This window comes from Clinocottus analis, unplaced genomic scaffold, assembly GCF_023055335.1.
Source record: "Clinocottus analis isolate CAN_PGR_092001 unplaced genomic scaffold, fCliAna1.0.p SCAF_17, whole genome shotgun sequence".
Taxonomy (NCBI): Eukaryota; Metazoa; Chordata; class Actinopteri; order Perciformes; family Cottidae; genus Clinocottus; species Clinocottus analis.
Genome location: NW_027175898.1, coordinates 548,424 through 566,774, shown reverse-complemented (window position 1 = coordinate 566,774; position 18,351 = coordinate 548,424). Strand labels below are relative to the sequence as shown.

At 43.3% G+C, this 18,351-nt stretch overlaps 1 protein-coding gene across 1 annotated transcript; it reads right to left on the bottom strand.

Moving 5' to 3' along the window:
• Positions 1 to 3,424: 3,424 nt before the first annotated feature.
• On the bottom strand, positions 3,425 to 17,884 carry nol10 (nucleolar protein 10). The gene is made up of 21 exons (XM_068580392.1): positions 17,709 to 17,884; positions 17,308 to 17,353; positions 17,113 to 17,211; positions 16,932 to 17,009; positions 16,807 to 16,844; positions 16,424 to 16,560; positions 16,249 to 16,314; positions 16,046 to 16,106; positions 15,482 to 15,567; positions 15,194 to 15,272; positions 14,392 to 14,541; positions 14,239 to 14,305; positions 12,978 to 13,030; positions 9,618 to 9,744; positions 7,714 to 7,793; positions 7,479 to 7,577; positions 7,215 to 7,307; positions 6,587 to 6,763; positions 5,494 to 5,801; positions 5,247 to 5,349; positions 3,425 to 4,122 (listed from the first exon to the last, which is right to left on the bottom strand). The coding sequence occupies exons 1-21, from the start codon at positions 17,772 to 17,774 to the stop codon at positions 3,913 to 3,915; spliced, it is 2,223 nt and encodes a 740-aa protein (XP_068436493.1). The 5' UTR covers positions 17,775 to 17,884; the 3' UTR covers positions 3,425 to 3,912.
• Positions 17,885 to 18,351: the final 467 nt, after the last annotated feature.

Here is an 18,351-nt window from a genome sequence, read left to right as displayed (position 1 = left end):
AAGCCTATTTATCAGTTTATTTACATATATCATATCAAAAGGGCTGGGCAATATGGATAATAATCAAATATCATTACCAAATACCTTTATATTTATACTGTGTAAGTACTGTAGGGTTGACAATTGTGTCTTTCACAAAATATTAGCACGAATCAATTCTAATGGTGTGGATTTCATAAGTCATAATATTGGTATATTACTCAGCCCCAGTTGTTCTAATGACATTTTTGACCCCACTTGACCACTTGTCAGTTCCTGTTCCTGGAGTGATGAGAGGAGAGATGTTTAATCTGGCTCTCTGCTGACTCATCATTTGTTCTTCTTTCAAGGTCGAGTTTCCCAGAGTTGGTTGGCTCCGGATCATCTTTTCACTGTGCCATCTTTTGTGCTTCCCTGGATTGGCCTGACGCTCGGTGAGCCGGCTGCGTCAGCACATTTCACTCCTCCTTTGATCCTTTGGCATGGACCAAGGAGAAGGCTCACCACTTCACATCGAAGGCGTCCCGGTTCAACCGGTAACTCATATTACTGTTGATTGACTAAAAAGGTGCATTTACGGACACCAAGTGAGCAAGCTTGGTTGGCCATTCACAACATGAGAGAAAAAAGAACATGATAGGCGCAATACATAAAAGTAATCAAAGTTGCACACTGATATATCAAGCACATTGTTCACAGCAGAGTCTCATTTTAACACATCGAAGTGTAAAAAAAACTGCAGTTCCTTAAATAGTCGGGCTCACCTTTCTTTTTTCTATTTACAATATAACGACCTTATATGATTAAAAAAAAAAAAACTACAATGGGAAGCATTGGTATAGTGTTATAAAGGTTTAAAGTGTTGCATATTTGAGTGACGAGTGTGTAGTCAGCCGCGTTACCGGGACACGCCTCAACTCCACCAATGACCCACATCTTTGCTAGTTTTATTTTTTTTAGAGTTACACTGTCGTCACTGTCCAGAGAATTATTTTTCCAAAAAAAACAATGTGCTGGTTACTCTGAAGAGACCTCACAACGGCACTCCCTTAAATAAACCAATACAACAAATTGACAGTGTCTTCTGTGAATTATCCAAAGCAACGGACACACTGCCTCACAACCCACCCTTCTGAGAAAAACAGGGAAAGTGTTCCCAGTTCCCATGATGGAACCACAAGATATCCCTTGATCCCTGCTTTTTGCTTCTTGAGAATAAAAACCTGAAACACACCGTGAGTTGTCCGCACTACAATCAAGCTCTAATTTGCTTGCAATGAATAAATGTGACTTGATGAATTCCACGAAACAGAAGTCTCAAACCACTGGTCCGTACGCAATGGTTACGCAATGGTTTGGCACACAGGGTAAAATATATCAAGTCACACTGCCTAGCCTTTGTGGAAAGGTCTCTTATTCTTTGTCAGCCTTGATTGACCCACTTCCTGTGACCTGGTTGCCAGTTGTCATGGTGAAGCCACAGGATTGTAAAAGAGAAGGAAAGGAACCCAGATTAAGGAGCTATACACTTTGCTAAATGTTTTTTTATTTGTTACAGTGGGACAGTGTCAATGGTGTCAAAACACCAAGCAGGGCAATCGGCTGGGGCTTTGTCACTTAACCTCAGTAACCGACTATCAAACTGAAGGAAATCTCTCAATAAATACCTGAATAATAAGCTTACTGTTCATCGTCCAAAGGTTTTGTACCAAATAAATTGATTTATTGTATGACAACAGCCTGATCCAGATCTAGTTAGCTGTATATGAAGATACACAAAGAAAAAGTTTAAGTACAAGATAAAAGGATTGGTTTTGGAGAGTTGTGGCTGAGAGTTAGTGTTTGGTGATACCAACCTGACATCTGTATGGGTATTACAAAGCTGGGGACCACGGTCTTTTAGCTTAACTTGGCACAAAGACTGGAAAACGGTTTAAGAGCTGCTTTCCGTCCATACCTTGTTAACTGCAGGGGAAGTGAAGACAAGTTAAGCTAGAATTAGCACGTCCACTAGCTAAAGTGAAGCGGATGACATGCTCGACTCATTCTGTGGAGATCTGAAGCACCGCCCCCACTGCTACAAGCAGCACTATCGCTTCTTTATTCCAAGTTCATTAATATAGAGCGTCTGATTTTCACCAAATTCGACACTGCACTTCCTCAGGACCCCGGCAATACACAAGCCGAGTGTGAAGTAGAACGAATGAACAGTTCTTGACTCATGTGAAGGACACAGATGGGTAAAGCTTGCTTTTTAAAAATGTTTAGTTCAGTTTAGATTTAGATTAGAGCAAACGACACCCAATGTGTTCGTCAGTGAGCTTAAGAGATGCAAGTTTTATATCGCTACCTTCCTGAAAATAACGGCCCAAGTCATTTTTTGACAAAAAATATTTTCTTGCCTAAATCAACTTCTCATGATACTGGCCACCTCTAATAAAATTGCCTATAACCTCAGTCGAACAGATTATCTGATTCTGGCCTATGTCAAGAGTGTGGCCTAGGTCATTTTATAAGTCAAAAGACAACGTGACTTAGGCAATTTTACAAGCTAATTAAGATGGCATGAACCTAATTATTTAAGCTAGCAATTTAGTTAGCATTTTTATCAATGAAAATCTCACTCGAACATAATATTAGTAATCATAACATAATTTGACCGGTATTACAGTATGCCTGTTGTGCTGTGTCTAGATGCAGCTTCTGCACCTCTCTTACATTTAGTTAATTGTGTTTTCTGAAAAACTAACATGGTCCATTATTTTAGAAAGTTGATGATATGCAAGTTTTGTTCCCCTTGAAAGAACAGAGTCAGGCTAGCTGCTTCCCCATTTCCAGTTTTTAAGCTAAGCTAACCTTGTCAGCTGCTAGCTTCAGCTTCCTATTTAACCTACAGACATTTGTGGTATCAATGTTCTTGCGTAACTCTTAGCAAGAAATAGTGCATTGACCAAACCGTCAGGCTGTTCCAGTAAAGGAACCAAGTTCGATTATTGCAGCATTTGTTACTAACATGCTAATTGAATGGATTTTTTTCTCAATGAGTCGTTGTTCACCCTGTCACAAAATGCAGATGGATGGGTCATGGTGCAAAAGCGTGGCGACATCAAATGAGTTCAAATGAGCCTGGGGACCAGTGTTGGCATGCTAAGGGCTGAAACGCCCCTCCCTCACATTTTGAAATGACCAATGGTGAAGCAGACGGGGTTCACATCATCAGCACACTGGGGGATGGGGAGGACACTCAGGCAGTCCCTCGTTTTCCAAGAACTGCCGTTGTTGGCGGGGAAAAAAAGAGAGAAAAAAAGTTCCTCATTCACATTTTTCTCTTTCCCGTCTCTGACTTCCTTTGATAGATGAAGGGAGTGAGCTGCTGCTTTAGTTTGATCAAAGCATTCTGGCAATAAAAGCAAAGGAGACGAGCAAAGTTTTGTACCAAATATAATATAATGTACTGAGTGGTGTTAGTACGGTGTTGGTTTAACAATCTACAGTAATATCAGAGAGCATTAAAAAGACAAACTTTTTGTTTTTTTGCACAAGCACACGTTTTCTTTGGGAAGGCTCAAACTACAGACGCCGAGACAAGGCAGGTTATGTCAAGTCTTTTCAGCTCTTCATTCCTCTAATGTCTGGGTCCGTCCCCGCTTAAAAGAAAAAAGCTTGTCACGGTACTTTTGGATAATGGCATAAGCATTATAGGCACACAGGCAGTGAAGTATGTAATCTTATTTTTAGGTGCTCTGAATTTGCAGAGAGCAGCTAAACACAGACCACCCAGGAGCAGGTTGTGTGTTCATCAATGTCAGTCTCTGTCCCTTTGTGTAGAATCTCCAGTCTGTCTCTGGAGCGTAAAAACCAGAATGTTTGGAAGTTGAGGTCATAAAAGCTCCTAGAAAGCCTTGACGTGAGTCAGCTACTAGGCCGCCCATCTTAGTAGTGGCCTCTCCCTCCTCTCCCTCCTCTGCCGCCGCGTCCTCTCCCGCCACTGCCGCCGCGTCCTCTACTGAAACTGCCGCCGCGCCCTCTGCCGCCACGTCCTCTCCCACGTTCGCTGCTCAGGTGTCCAGCCGAGCGCCTCAGCTTCCTTCTCTCCTCGTGGTGTTCCCATTCCGCCTGCTGCTGCTTCGTCTGCTGCTCCGACTGCAAAACACAGGTTTCACAAATATTGTCCAGTTGTGTCTCCGCCACCTAATAGTAAGGTGATTATTTTTGTATAAACAAAGGTCTGCATTAATGCTCTTTTCTATATGCTCTTTTCTATTTTGTATACGTTGGTAAGAAATTACTTATTTGTATGAAGTTGTTCTGTGTGGCTGGTTGTAGTTGTTGACATCACAGTTAGTTGATCATGTTTAAATATGTTGAACTATGTTATCGGTGGTATATTGGCATGTTGTCATTTGTTACATGAAGGGCCTTCAATTTTATCAGATTTAGATATTCAATAATTTATAACACATTGTGCGAAAAGGTGCTTTTGGTTACTGTTACAATTTTTACACCTACATTTGTAAAGATATGTGGGTTTTTAATGACAATTAGGTGAGAGACTCCTTTCCAATGGTCAGTCGTATAGCACTATGGTTTTTTTAAATCTGGTTTTATCATGTTCGAGGTCACAGTTCCACCAGCCGGCAAAATGTAAACTTTTTCTTTTAACAATTCTTTTAACAATGTTAGTTATCTTTAGGCTTCTTGTAGTTTACAGATCACGTTTGGAATTCATATGTGATTATAAATATATATTTATGTAGAAATGTGTGTGTATCTACATCCTTTGTTATGTTTTATGTCTGTCTGTCTGTGAAATACATTACTAGTGGTTTTGCTATGTGTTGTATAAAAACAATGTTGTATTATCAACCACACAAGATATGTTTTTAGATTAAACATGAAAATAATAGTCAACAATCAAGTGTTTTACAACTACACATAAAATAAGATTTTTTTTACAACACGTGGTATTTGCTGTCAGATCTCAGAGCCAATCAGCTCTCTGATGTGGCGACAGCCAGGTGTTTCTCCATCGACTGGGCCAGGCAGTTGACAAAAGACTAGATATTAGTGGGTGTTCGTAGGGCTTTAGGCATTCTTCTTAAAGACTATGTGAAGTTAAACCTCCTCTCCAGTCCACTTGCAAAGCAGCTTGGACACCTGGCTGCACTCGTGCATTTCGTGTTTTAGCAGATAGGCCTCTTGGGGGTGTATATTGGGGAGTGAGGTACGCGAGAGTCAGAGGATGGTGCACAACATGACTGTCTTACCTTTCTGAGGGTGAAGGTCAGCTGCTTGCTGCCGACTGCGGTGTCAGCCACGTTGCTGGTTCCTGAGTGCTCTTCCATCTTCAGACGGTCCTCCAAAGAAGCCCTGGAAGCAAAAACACACAATCATTAGACACAATACACCACACAGTGTACAGTTATCTGTCTATCATTATAATTCTTATTTGTTGAGTTTTGTTTGTAAATCTATTCATTTAGAAGCGTCCCCTCTAATATCCGAAATACATACTTTTGTAGTTTCTGCTTGCGGGCCATGTCGTTAAAGCTTCTGAACTCCTCCCCGGCTTTGATCTGATAATACTGAGGCCGGCTTGTCTTCTTGCAATCGGCCATGTTTGAGGCTTCCTCTCCGCTCTCCTCCGTCTCCAGCAGGACAGTGTTGCGGTTTCCTTCCTTCCTCTGCTGCCTCCGGCGGTCCCGGCCCTCCTCCCAGATCTGCCTCCGCTGCTCCCTCACCTCCTCCACCCAGCTCTTGTCGTCATCGGAGCTCTCCTCCTCGGAGCTCACTCGCCCCTCGAGCTCCTCCTCCTCATCCTCCTGGATGGGGACGAAAAGCCAATTTGTACACAATTGGAGCAAGATGGCGCCGCAGATGGCAGCCTCGGTACTGCGCTCCCTAATACTTTTTATGTTTTTGTTTATTTGTCTTGTTTCCTACTCTCCATCTCTGATCACTTTCAGCAGGGAGAAACTCTTAACTTCCGTCAATACACTGGCCTGGTCTCTCTTTATATTTATCTTTTCATATCTAGCTTGAAAAGAAGTACGAAGCGCAGAATCTGGCATCAAATTCCACGTATGTGAGAATGTACATGGCCATTAAAGCTGATTCTGATTTGTGTCATCTTATGCTAAGTCAAGAGAACAACGCGTGGGAAACCTTGCAAGCTGATAACACAACTGATACGGGATCTCGTATTTATTTAGTGACCAAACTAGTAGTTAACTAGTAAATTAAGGCTTACTCTCTTTCTAAGATACAGTTTCTTTTAAATGGTCCAATTTGGTGCATTTGGAGTAGGATCTTGAGTAAAAGACATCAAACAAAACTAAAACATTTAACCTCTAAAAAGGTTTGTTTCTCCTTACTGAACACCAAACATTTACTTATTTTAAAATGAAAAATATTTTAACCACAAATATCTATATTTATAATATTAATCCACTTTAGAGGCAACCAATATCAATGTCCTCTGTTGCTCTTGTTTAAGCTCCGACGTCATGCAGCGCAAAAGTCGGCTAAAAAGCTAATCATCCGCAAACGTCTTTGTTTGAGTTTGCACAGAGTCTGGAAGCGGGGTTCTGCCGCTCATGTGCTTTACCTTTTGGGAAGCGGCGACCTGCTGGGCGAGGAGACGCAGCTTCTTCTGCCTCTTCTCTCCCACCTTGGAGACGATGGGGTTGAGGAGGCGGAACTCCTCGCTCTGCTGGTCCACCTGGTAGTCGGGGTTTTCGAACATCACCTTGAAGCGGTCGTCTCCCAGGACGCTGGGGAGAGTCTGGATGTGTAAAAGGTTGGGGAATGGGAGATGATTAGGGTCGGTGAAGAGGAGGTCCAGAAAGAAACTATGGTAGTTGATTTAAATTTTAAAAAGCCTTTGAGGGAGAGTGCAATTAAGTCTCGCCCACACCGTAGAGGACATCAAGCTCTGTATTGACTTTGTATTGTGTGAAAGTGCCTCCTTGTCACATTCACTCCAAATCCTTCATGCAACCAGCATTCTGTCCAGGTGTCAGTTTGAGCCTAACCCTATTTCCCGTGAGTTATGCTGAAGCACCGTGACAGCTTGGCATGTCTTATAGTGGGTATATGTGCTGTCAAGGAATGTGAAGACATCGGAAAGCTATTGCGTGAGTGCGAGCGCGTGCGTGTTCCACTCCAGTGGCTATTGTCTTTAGAGTATGACCCTCTGTCTTTGTGAAGAGATTTGTTAATCTGTGTTTTCCTACCTTGCCCTTCTTTTTCCGAGAAGCCAACGCCGCCTCGGTGTCACCCTGCTCCATCAGCTTGAGGGCCAGCTCCTTGTTCACCTTGGGCAGCTTCTGTCTCAGCCAAGACACACAATGTACATTTTTCACAGACAGCATCAAGGAATTACTTCTTTCAAGACATACATGCCAACGTATGGGGGGAAAAAAGTATAAGGACGTGAGTAGAACTATGATACGTTAAAAAATATTTAAATGCTTTGCACCACAAGACGAGACGCTCACCTTGGCCGGCACCCTCTGGGTCCTTGACTCCTCGATCTTCTGGCGAATCTTATCCTTGCGATACTCTTCATATGCGAAAGGATTGGCCATGCTTTTGACCTGCAAAAGAAAAACATAAAATCTAAACAACACCCCTATTTGAGACAGATCAGCTGCCTGTTATATCACAATCGGGACAACTCAGCTAATTATTTGAAGGTGTGCTTACAGAAAGGTGATATTTAATTTTTTTTACCTTGTGATAAAGCCGGATGTCCATGAAATAGCCATGCATGTAGGCTCTCAGGAGAGATGATCCCACCAGGTGAGCCAAACCTGACACAAATTAGCAAAACATGCAGAAATCACAGTCTGGACTTGGCTGAAGAGATTCATAATAATTCAGCCATTTGTGAGAGAACATACAATTTATCAGAAGAATTCTGAAAGGAGGAACCACGTCGCCACTTTGGTTCAGAGTGAAATCTCTGAACAACTATTGAATGAATTTCAAAGACCTTTTTACGCAAACATTTATGATCCCCAGAGGCTGAATGCTACTGACATTTTCATTACCACCACCATGCATTTTTTCTACTTTATATAATCTTAAGTTCAGTATCTTAGGGTTTTGAAGACGACAATTTTAAATATGATTAATCAAGAAAATAATTGGCACATTAATAGAAAATAAATCATGAGTAAGCCCTAATGCAAATGTTAGCATTCAGCTCAAAACACTGCTTGGCTGAAGTACATAGAGCCGCTAGGATGGCTGGAGATCCGTTTTTAAGATTAACTCAAAAACAAATCTGAAAAAAATAACTATTTTGCGAGAGTGAGTCAATTCAATATACAAGGGTGACAACCTGCGATTCAAATGCTCAGAGAACAACCGAGTGCTCAAAGTCAGTAAACAAAAGGATCTGATTGTTGAGAAAAAAAGGAGGCGAGCACGCAGGTCTGTAACAATGGGGTTGAGTTGACATCACACAGATATCAGATGGTCAGCACGCTTCGCCACGCTGGTGAGGAAAGTTCATGAACAGATGCATTTCTTAAGGAAACTTAAGATGGGGAAACTTTAACAGAAGCACAATAGAACGTTACAAACATGGCATAGGATGTGCATCGGCACAGGACAGGAGGGCTCTACACAATAACTACTTCATTGACCCCCCGCTGAGCATCTGTGATGTTGGCGACGAGAGGTGGTTCCACAGAGCTCAAACCATACATTAAATAGACTATAAACCCACCACAGACACAATGTGCAGCCCGTCCGGCAAGAGATACACAATATTAGCTGCCATCTTCACGCTATTTTTTTTTACATTATGTAACAAAAACAGGACGACAAACTGCATGTCATTGCGCAACCCTGTTGTGAAATGACAATAAAAAAACAACAACCTTGTGAGCATGAGAACCTCCGCCTTCAGATTACCCACAGCCAGGTGGGAAAGGGAGCAGCGGGATGCACTAATGATTGTTCGAGGAGGTATTTATGGCGTCAATGCTTTTGAAACAAGCAGGATGGCTGGAGATGAGAACTGACGCAGGGAACGTTGAGCCAGCGCTCTTCCCAGGAACCCGCGTCAGCGTGACAGGCCCACGCCGCCTCAAATGTTACATAACTGGGCCACGTTACACAGCTCCTGTAAGTCAACACCGCCGGTCCCCTCCTCGCCTTTTATTCCGCCGCAGCCAACCACCTTTCAGCTTCTTGTCATTTGATCCCTTTACTGCTGAGCCTGCATTCCAATGTTCATTCAACCTCTCCAGTCTACGCTTCCCCGACTCCACACACTCTCACACTCTCACACACACACACACACACACCATTTCTTACCTAAAACCTCTCAATCATTCTCTAGACCTCTAGTTAGGTAGACTAGCCACCAGTGAAAACTTCCACCTCGGCAAAGTGGCTCAGACTGATTCATAGTTTGGGGTTTCCTTCAGTGCTGGGGTTAAACTCGCTCCTTGATTGATCTCTTTTATCCTCTGTGCTTTCAAACTAAAAGAGTAAATCAACGATGTAATGATTGCCTGCTTCAGAGGAGATATTCGACATGCAACTGTGGTTGCACAACTTTTGAGATTTGTTACCACATGGCAGAGTTTTGCGAGGAGAAAATCATGGCAGCAGGGTCTCACCCAGATTTTCCAGGTCCTTCCGGGTCACAAACTTGTAGTCATCGTACACAGTGCTCTCGGGGCTCTCCTCCAGCTCCTCCGTCAAGTTGTCAAGGAAGGAGCACCACCGAGGTGCAGGACCCAGGGCCTAGAAAACACACACACACACACACACACACACACAGCAGGTTTAGAATTAGACTGTTGAGTAAATACAAAACATGTCATGTATTTGTTTAAAACGAAATAGGACTGCCCATGCTCATGTTTCCATTCCAGTTAGAAATCACTGAGCTCTCTGTAACCACAATCTGGTACAGTGTCACTGCTGCTCAGGGACTTCAGGTCACAGAACTGGTTAGGAACTGCAAAAGGTTAATTAGAAATTCACCCACGAGGGAATTAAGGCGCCGTTGCCAAGTTTCCAAGCGACCTTCCCCAGTCTTGGGCTGTAAATCCAATTGATTAGTGGAGGGAAAATGCAGAAACATTCCCTGGGCTGAGAAAGTTGGCCCCGGCAGTATTTGTGCATTCCTGGGACATCTGTCTGAAGCTGGACTTGATAAAGCGATGAAGCAGCAACTCTGGCCGCGGCTACACTCGTCTTTTCAATGCGTCTCTGTGATCGCATGTGTGCGCGTCCCCATTTGACCCTTCAATGGCTGATCGAGTAGTGATCACACATGTGAAGCGACTGTAAAACGGTGGGTAATTATTATACTTCTAAATTCTTCTGTATTTTTGCTGCCTGCTCCATTAATAGTCTTGTTTTAAAGAAGAATAGCGACTAACAAAGCTCAGCTAATTCTGTGATAAGACACATTCTTCCAAACTTTAATTTGAAAACAGCTAAATCAGTAACGGGTTTCCATCTCCCGTCTGCGTTAGAGGGATTGTGTCGCCATGCCGTCCACACCTGATGGAGATAGGAAAAACGCTACCCAGGACACCTTAGCATGTGGTCTGGCTGATTGGATCCCAATGCAAGATCTGATCTGGTGGGTTGGGGGGCAGACTTGACAGTTAATGCCTCCTGGCATATGATGACTAAAGTCACATTGAAAAGAGGAGTGTAACCACAACCGCTGATCATGTAGCTATGGTATGTTTGTCTAAAAATAAGATGTAACCTATTTCACGTTTACAGTTTTTTGTCGATACAGAAAAAGATGGGCTTGACTTTTCATCACAGCGCCCTGCATCCATCCCCCAATGGAGCCTGGAAGTTGTGCAGCATTATTCGCTACACACTTAATATTCACAACTTGTCCGGTGGCGACAGAGCTCCTTGAGTGAAGGCATTAAACGGGTTTGTGATGATTCTCGAACAAGGACAACGGGCTTTTGTGCATTTTGATAAACAGCTTCAACACTTTCAGTCGTCAACCAAGGAAACTGCTTGAAATGTCATCATTTGTCCTCTTCGTACTGGCTGGAAAAAGATATCTGTAAGAAGTGATTTCTGTGTGGGCAACTCGGGACACAATTGTCACTCGGTGCAAAAAATGCATTCTAAAGTATTACGTCGCGTCAGGACGAAACTAGTGGTTATCTGAGTCACAGCAGTTGCTTTATGGGTTCTTTGACTGAGATTGAGGACCTTGTCCTGGCAGCTAACATACACGCGACAGCCAGGGAAGTGTCCCTTCTTTGTGTCTCAAGGAAACACAGTCTGTTGAACTTGAGGGCAGGACACTTTGTCCCTCCTCCCATACAGTCAGGTCCCCGTGAAGGGGGTCATCAGAGGACATGTGTAGGAGAAAAGCAAGCAAAAGTGTGTGTGCCGTTTGTTTTACCTGCCATTACTGTGGTTCTCACAAAGCTGCTGCATTCCCAGAGATTCAGGAGTGACATGTATCTGTTGTACTAAGATAGACTTAAAAAGTGGCCTAAAATCACCGTCTGACAGACAGTTATCTTATCTATGAAGGTTTTATCTTACAAGGTTTAATCTCCTGCAGTTTTATCTTGCGTGTCTCGTTAACCACACACGCGCAACAGTATGGAATTCTTCAGAAATCCATTCAATCCATGTGGACAATGACGCCGCATGGAGCACCACATTGAGGCCAAAGTCAACACAATCCTGGCCATTCCTCAGTTTCGTTATTGCTGAGCTGAGAGCTGATAACAGCAGTGATAATGATCGCAGCCGTGTGGGTTGAAGCCAGCTTTTTCGCAGAAAATGCAAATTTTTCCAAGAAGTTCGTTTCCCGAGACCATGAACAGATCACATAAAAAGTCTTCCTGAGGACAGGAAGTTCATGGCTAAATGAAAAACGTGTGAACCGTCTCTGCACTTAGTCTGCCTTTCTCAGAAAAACCGATAAAAAGTTTTGGCGCATTTTTTTCCATTTGCTTCTATTTTTATGTTGGTACTGATTATCAGTTCAACACAGCCCTAGTAACCACAGTATTTTACAGAAAAAGATATTTTCATGTACACGTCTGGGGAAACTTCGTCCTTCGGTTAATCAAATGAGAGAAAGCGTTGTGGGAAAAGCCTGTCTCACTCAAAAGGTATCTTGCATTTCGGCTGCAATGCGGGCACGTATTCCAACAGCCGAGTCGTGTAATCCCTCCAAGGCATGACAGAAGGGCCGAAAGTTCAGCCCAGCCGTGTTCGTCATGTCTGGAATGTACTCATTTACACAAAGCAAAAAGTCTAGTTTACTGTACACACGCGCATGAGAATAACAACACAGTCGGTTCATATCAGAGTTAGAGGACCTGTTTGTTGATGACAGCAAGTGGTCAGCAACTCGAGGCTGCAGTCACACCAAAGCATCAGCGTAGTTTCATGTGGCCGTGTGACTTAAAACAACCACTGGATGTACAGCGCTTCCATGAATGTTCAGGTGGTCATCACGGCTGATGTTTCCAGCGTCTGGCTGGTAATCACGGAATTGTTCATGGGAGCGTCATCTGTGTGTGTGTGGACCGTCTTTACTGTGCTGTTTCTGTCTAGTAGTAGTGTTTACTGTCTTGGTGTGTGCGCTTTTGTGAATAGTCTTTTCACCAACACCAAGCGACTGCACGTTGATTCACGTCTTTTGTTGCCTCGAGGCTGAGCTGTACAGTCCTGGATTGCTGGTTATACGATTAGTGACTTCAATCTGACTGCTGCATGATATTTTGAACTTTTCACATTAACGGAAGGGAAAACAAACAGCACAAGCACGCCAGCTATTGCTTTCTCCTACACATGTTCTCTGAATCACTGAAGCTTGTACAAACAGCTTCGCTGTGCAGTTCAATCTCTTTTATTGCGTCATAAAGCGTGTGCGTGTGGGCTTGAGCCTCCGCCGGGACAGGATGTGAACGTGACCTTGTCTGCTGCCAAAGTACTGCAGTGAGGAGTGGAAAGGCCTCTGCACTTACCGGGACGTAGAAAGTGTTCATCTTGGGATCCTCATTGGCGGTGAAGAGCATACCTGAGGAAGTAAGGACGGAAGGAGGGCAGATATTTTAAAAAAAGGAGCTCATCATCATGTTAATTAAAACACTTCCACACCAACATCTCACATGTGTGCAGGCGTGTACTCATCAGCGCAAGTTTAAAGTTCGTCTTGGGGCGAAGGTAAATTATAATGTTATGTATTCACATGTAATCTTTTAAATCTTGTTAGTGAGAAAATTGAATAAATTCAGTTGTTTTAAGATATTTTCATAACATAAGTATATATTAATTATCAGCTCTTTACACTCCTCTTCAATAATACATCATCTAAACTAAATAACAAGATACAATCTTTAATTTTCTTATTTGAATTTCTCTAACAAAAGTTAACATTTAGAATTTTTTTTTATTATTTAGCGGCTTTAGAAAGATTTTTTTGGAGATGGTGGCCAAATAAAAAAATTAATAGACTGGAAACTTGCAAAGCAGCTGCTATAATCATCAATGATGGAAAATTAGATAAAGGATCTCTAGAAGTTATATTTGCTCCCTTTATCTTTGTGCTGATCCGATCCGTGACTCTGATCTTAAACGTGAGGGTATTGATCTGTTGCACCACTCGTGATTATACAATTGCATAAATGAGACTTGATTGTACGGCCCTTGAGTTGTTGTAAAAGATATTGAGATATATTTATTTGAAGTGAAACTATTGTTGAACAATAGTTTCATTTCAAATAAAATCAAAGACTTTTCACCGCTTTTGATTGAGCGATCGGCATTTTCTTCAGCAAATCAAAGTAATGCGGTCGGTAACTGATGCACAAACTGATACAATTGTGTGGGTGAAGTACTCCTTCAAAAGGTCGGACCCTTATTTAACAGCAAATTAAAAACAAAATCTTAGATTTAAAGAAAGACAATAACAATCTGAGTGAGTCAGGACCAAATTGTGACTTCACTGACATCTATGTAAAAGTTCAATCGTATCGCTGCTGCTGAAAACCGATTGGCATGCAGTGACACAGGACAAAGTCAAGCGGTTTGAACTGTGCTGTTGGACGGCGCCACCCAGAGGTCACAGACGGTTCTATCCCACCACCAGATGTCATTCTTCATCCTTGTTTTTTTGTAAGCTACTTTCCTATGGCTCTCCTCTTGTTCTCCTGCTTTGCCTGACACTTGCCTGCGTGGAACCAATGAACGCTATCCTATGTCAGGATCCTGTGTGGGAAGTCTCACCTGAGTTTGGGTAGATGCAGACATCATTGATGTTGGTCTGGGGCTGTATGGAGGAGAAGGCCTTGCCCTGTGGTGAACAGACAAATAATAAAGGATAAATGAGTCAGACTGAGTACGGCGCGGGTCCTGTGAAGTCTGTTCACTGAATCTTACGGTGTCTTTGTTCCAGAGCTTTATGATCTTGGAGTCGGCGGACACCACCAGGTCCAGGTGATTGTGGAAATTGAGAGACTTGATAGGCAGGCTGTAGAAGTGGTCTTTGACCAGTAGCGGCCGGCTGGAGCGCAGGTCATACATCAGCACCTTCAAGACAAAATAGCAGAGGGCTGAGGACACCGCGGGCAATTCATGAATTTCATTTCAACCTGTAAGGTGGAGAGACTTCAGAACATTGGATTAAATCATAGTACCTTTAAAAAAGACTCAACAACAAAATATTAATATTTGGTGTCTGTAGTCAAAAAAGCACCACTTCCCTTTGTGACTTTTCACAGTTTTCTCATGGGTAGAGTCGTTGTGTGTGTGTGTGTGTGTGTGTGTGTGTGTGTGTGTGTGTGTGTGTGTGTGTGTGTGTTTATGTAATGTTTTGGGTTTTTTTAAGCCACATTTTTTAAGATGAAGGACTAAATATAAATGTGTTGCATGTTGATGAAGTTATCCGCCTGGATGTTGTGCCGTAGGGAGCACCGATGGAGCGCTGACATGGCTCCATTAAACTTGAAAAAGAAAACTAAACTGTGCTCCTTTTGAAACCAGTGCAAGTATTAGAGGCAGGCGGAGTGATATCAGCCAACTCTTTGTGAGCCGACTCAGCTCAGGAAGCAGAGGATGAATCTCACGCTGCGTGGGCAGCTGATAGTTCACAGTGGCAAGCGGACACAGAAGCCGTGGCCCCGTGTCATAGAGTACTCTGACTGGCGTCCGGCTGCTGCGTGGGGATGTGTTTTGGGCTCACCTGTCCGGTGCTGGTGCCGACCGCCATGGTGAGGGAGCCATTGAACTTTAGCGCACTAATGGAGGGCAAGCTTTGCACTCTGTTGATGAGAAAAACAACCCAAGTGAGACACAAAGAGAGAAATGTGACACGATGGTAAACACCGTTAGAGGTGAGATCCGGCTGAATCACACCAAAGCTGGGTATTACTAAAGTGTGCCTCGATGAAGCGCAGCTTGCAGCATGTTTGTTTGCTTTTTTTTGTGCAAAAGCGCCATGTGGCCTCGTATGCAAAGTCACGCTACGTACTCTGCTCCTTCGGCGAGGCTGCTCAGGGCGCAGTCCAGCACGCCTACTCGGTTCCTGACGCGAGGGTCCCAGCATTCGACCCGCCCCTGGTGGTCCAAAGCAAAGACGTGTCAGGCAAATACGGCAAGAGATGAGGATGAGCATATCTAGTATTTTTCCTTCACAGATAATTGAACTCTCACTCACTCACACTCACACACACATATAAAAAAATAAAGAGAATTAATGCCATCATTTTATTTATAACTGAAACTAACATAAATAAAAAACCTCAGATGAATAAATCTAACAATGTCAAGTAAAAGTGCAGTCATAATTTATGTGAAAAGTCGACGTGGTTGACAATTTCTATCTACTTCAATCATCAATTTCAGACGCAGCGATCAAATAAACGAAGTGGCATCAGAACAACAGTAAAAGTCTTAGTATAGTCGAAGTAATGAATGGTCACACACAGTCACACATACACACAGTCACACACACACGCACAGTCACACACACATAGTCACACTTGTGTCTAATAATTGGCGCTTTATTTCACACACAGCCTGCCATGGCAGTTACCTCAGAGGTTCCTGTGGCAAACAAGTGATGGATGGGGTTGATGTCACACACATTGTTTTCCCTGAGACGTCAAGAGAAGACAAGCACCAGTTAATGTCAGACTTATTGTGGTGCAACAGTTTCACCTGGCTGAATCTGGAGTTAGCCATCATTGGGCCATCGCTGCACATCAACAGCCATGGCCGACACATTGGTATACTTACGCAGCATCTGTCTGAAGTGAGTTGAGGAAACGCCCTTGTTCCAGATTCAGTCTGAACACCTGAGAACTGAATTAAAAACAGAAAGAAAACATTAACGGTGTTGCCCGTCGAGCGCAGGATGAACCTGAAAACATGCCAGAACAACAAGGTCACTTCGACGCAATCACACGCTCACCTTGTGCCCACAAAATAGAGGTCGCAGGAGGGGTAGTGGTAAGAAAAGGCCCGGCCGAACTTGGGAATACGCGTTTTGTAGTACTGTCCGTGTTGGGAGTGGAACTCCACGTAGCGGTTGGAGTGCAGAAACACCAACTGTGAGGGTGCAGTGACAAAAATAGACAGGGAGATTTGAAGCAAGTGTAGTGAAAACAAACTGAAAGACACCAAAAGGTTGATGACACCTGTAAGTTTACCGTGAAGTGTATTAAAAGCATAACCAATTGTGCTATTCATAAATCCACTGTAAGAGAACCCAATGATGGATAATGTCAAGTGTGAACATAAAAACTAAACAATTCCAACTTCATTTGAAAAGTGTGGGGGACCGAAGTGCCTCACCTTAGAGTAGTCATCAGACAGGATGTCGAAAGCCACAACTTTGAGAGAGAGAAAAAATACAGTTTAGCAACGTAGACGCACACAACACGCAACGTAACAACAGGCCGGTGCGTCTACCGGCTTACCGTCCGAATCCAGACAACGCTCAAACTTCAGAGACAGATGGTAGGTGTCATAACACCGGATCCTGGGTTTGTAGGTGCCTGAGAAATTAACAGAATGATCATGGCGCTCTATTTTCCGACTGACAGACGTCACTCCCACATTAAAGGCAGATTTGCTGGAACCCTTGTCCTGCGGTCTCACCTGCTGCCAGGATGAACTGACCGTCCCTGGACACTTTGATGGAGGAGCACACCGTGGGCATCTCAAAGTCCTGGATGAGCTCGATCCTGCGCTGGATGTCTGGGAGGGAGAAGAAGAAGAAATGTCTAATTAATGACGTTCATTTCAAAGACGAATAGCCAGTCTGAGGTGCTGAAATTGGTGCGGTCAACTCACCGACATCGCTCTTTTGCAACTGTCTCTTCTTCCGATCTGACAGCCACTGCGGAGAAGAGAGACAAGGTGATGGGATTTAAAGCACTGCTTTGTTACAGCGGTACTTCCACCTCTCACCACTGTTGGGAACATACGTCTCGGTCAAATAACATCTCTGGTGCACGGTGAAGGCTGAACTGAGGAGACCCCAGTAACGTTCTCCTGTTTAGCTCGCTGTGCTCATGTTAGTGTATGGCACGTTGTATTCAAATAGGACGTTGTTAAACAGACCTTAACGTTTCACTACGAAACGTCAGGACTACTGGTGTCACGTTAGCGAGCTAGGTCGCCTCAAGGCAGGCAGTGGGTTTTATGAGACCATGAGACGTGATCGGGGATCAGGAGCCAGCCGCTACTCTTACCTCCGGAAGAGACTTCCCGTGGCTCAAGTTGTAGATCTTCACGTCGTTCACGCTGGATATCTGCATGGCGGACAGTGGGCAAGGCTCTGGTCAAAAGCAACACAGAGACCGTACGCCGGCTGAACTGCACCGTATCCACGTTGTTGCCTCGGAGTAAAAACAGGAAGTCCAGTTGAGTTCCCCGAAACAGGTCCGTGTAGCAACCACAGTGCCTGAACATGAGTTCCTCCCGAATACTCTACGTGTATGAATAAATATATGTATAAATAAATAAATATTTATAATAGGCCTACCGTGTTTTAACAGTATTTAATTTACTTAGTTTAAGTTTATTTAATTTCTAAATTTGTTGAAGTTGCAGAAATATAGAAAATGAACGTTGTTGGGCCAATTTAATATCCACTGTATTTTCAGACTTAACATCGTCCACCTCAACACACTATTTCTTGAACAGATTAGGAGCTCTGAACCATATAGATATATGATCCATAATATTTGTTTTGAAATCTTAAACTGTATATCATCTTCAGCCGCAATGCATGACAGTTCCGTGTTTAAATGCTGAACAATATATTTTTTAAATTAGAACTGCTTCTTATTATTCTGTTTTTATGCAGAGTGACAGCCCAGTTTCAAAGTGACG

Bases quoted from the DNA above. Each gene is read 5' to 3' on its own strand.
- nol10 (XM_068580392.1), bottom strand. From the start codon at position 17,774: ATGCAGATATCCAGCGTGAACGACGTGAAGATCTACAACTTGAGCCAC. The intron at 17,354-17,708 runs GTAAGAGTAGCG...TCTTCTCCGCAG, and splicing joins ACGGGAAGTCTCTTCCGGAG to TGGCTGTCAGATCGGAAGAA. The intron at 16,107-16,248 runs GTAAGTATACCA...TTGACGTCTCAG, and splicing joins TCACTTCAGACAGATGCTGC to GGAAAACAATGTGTGTGACA.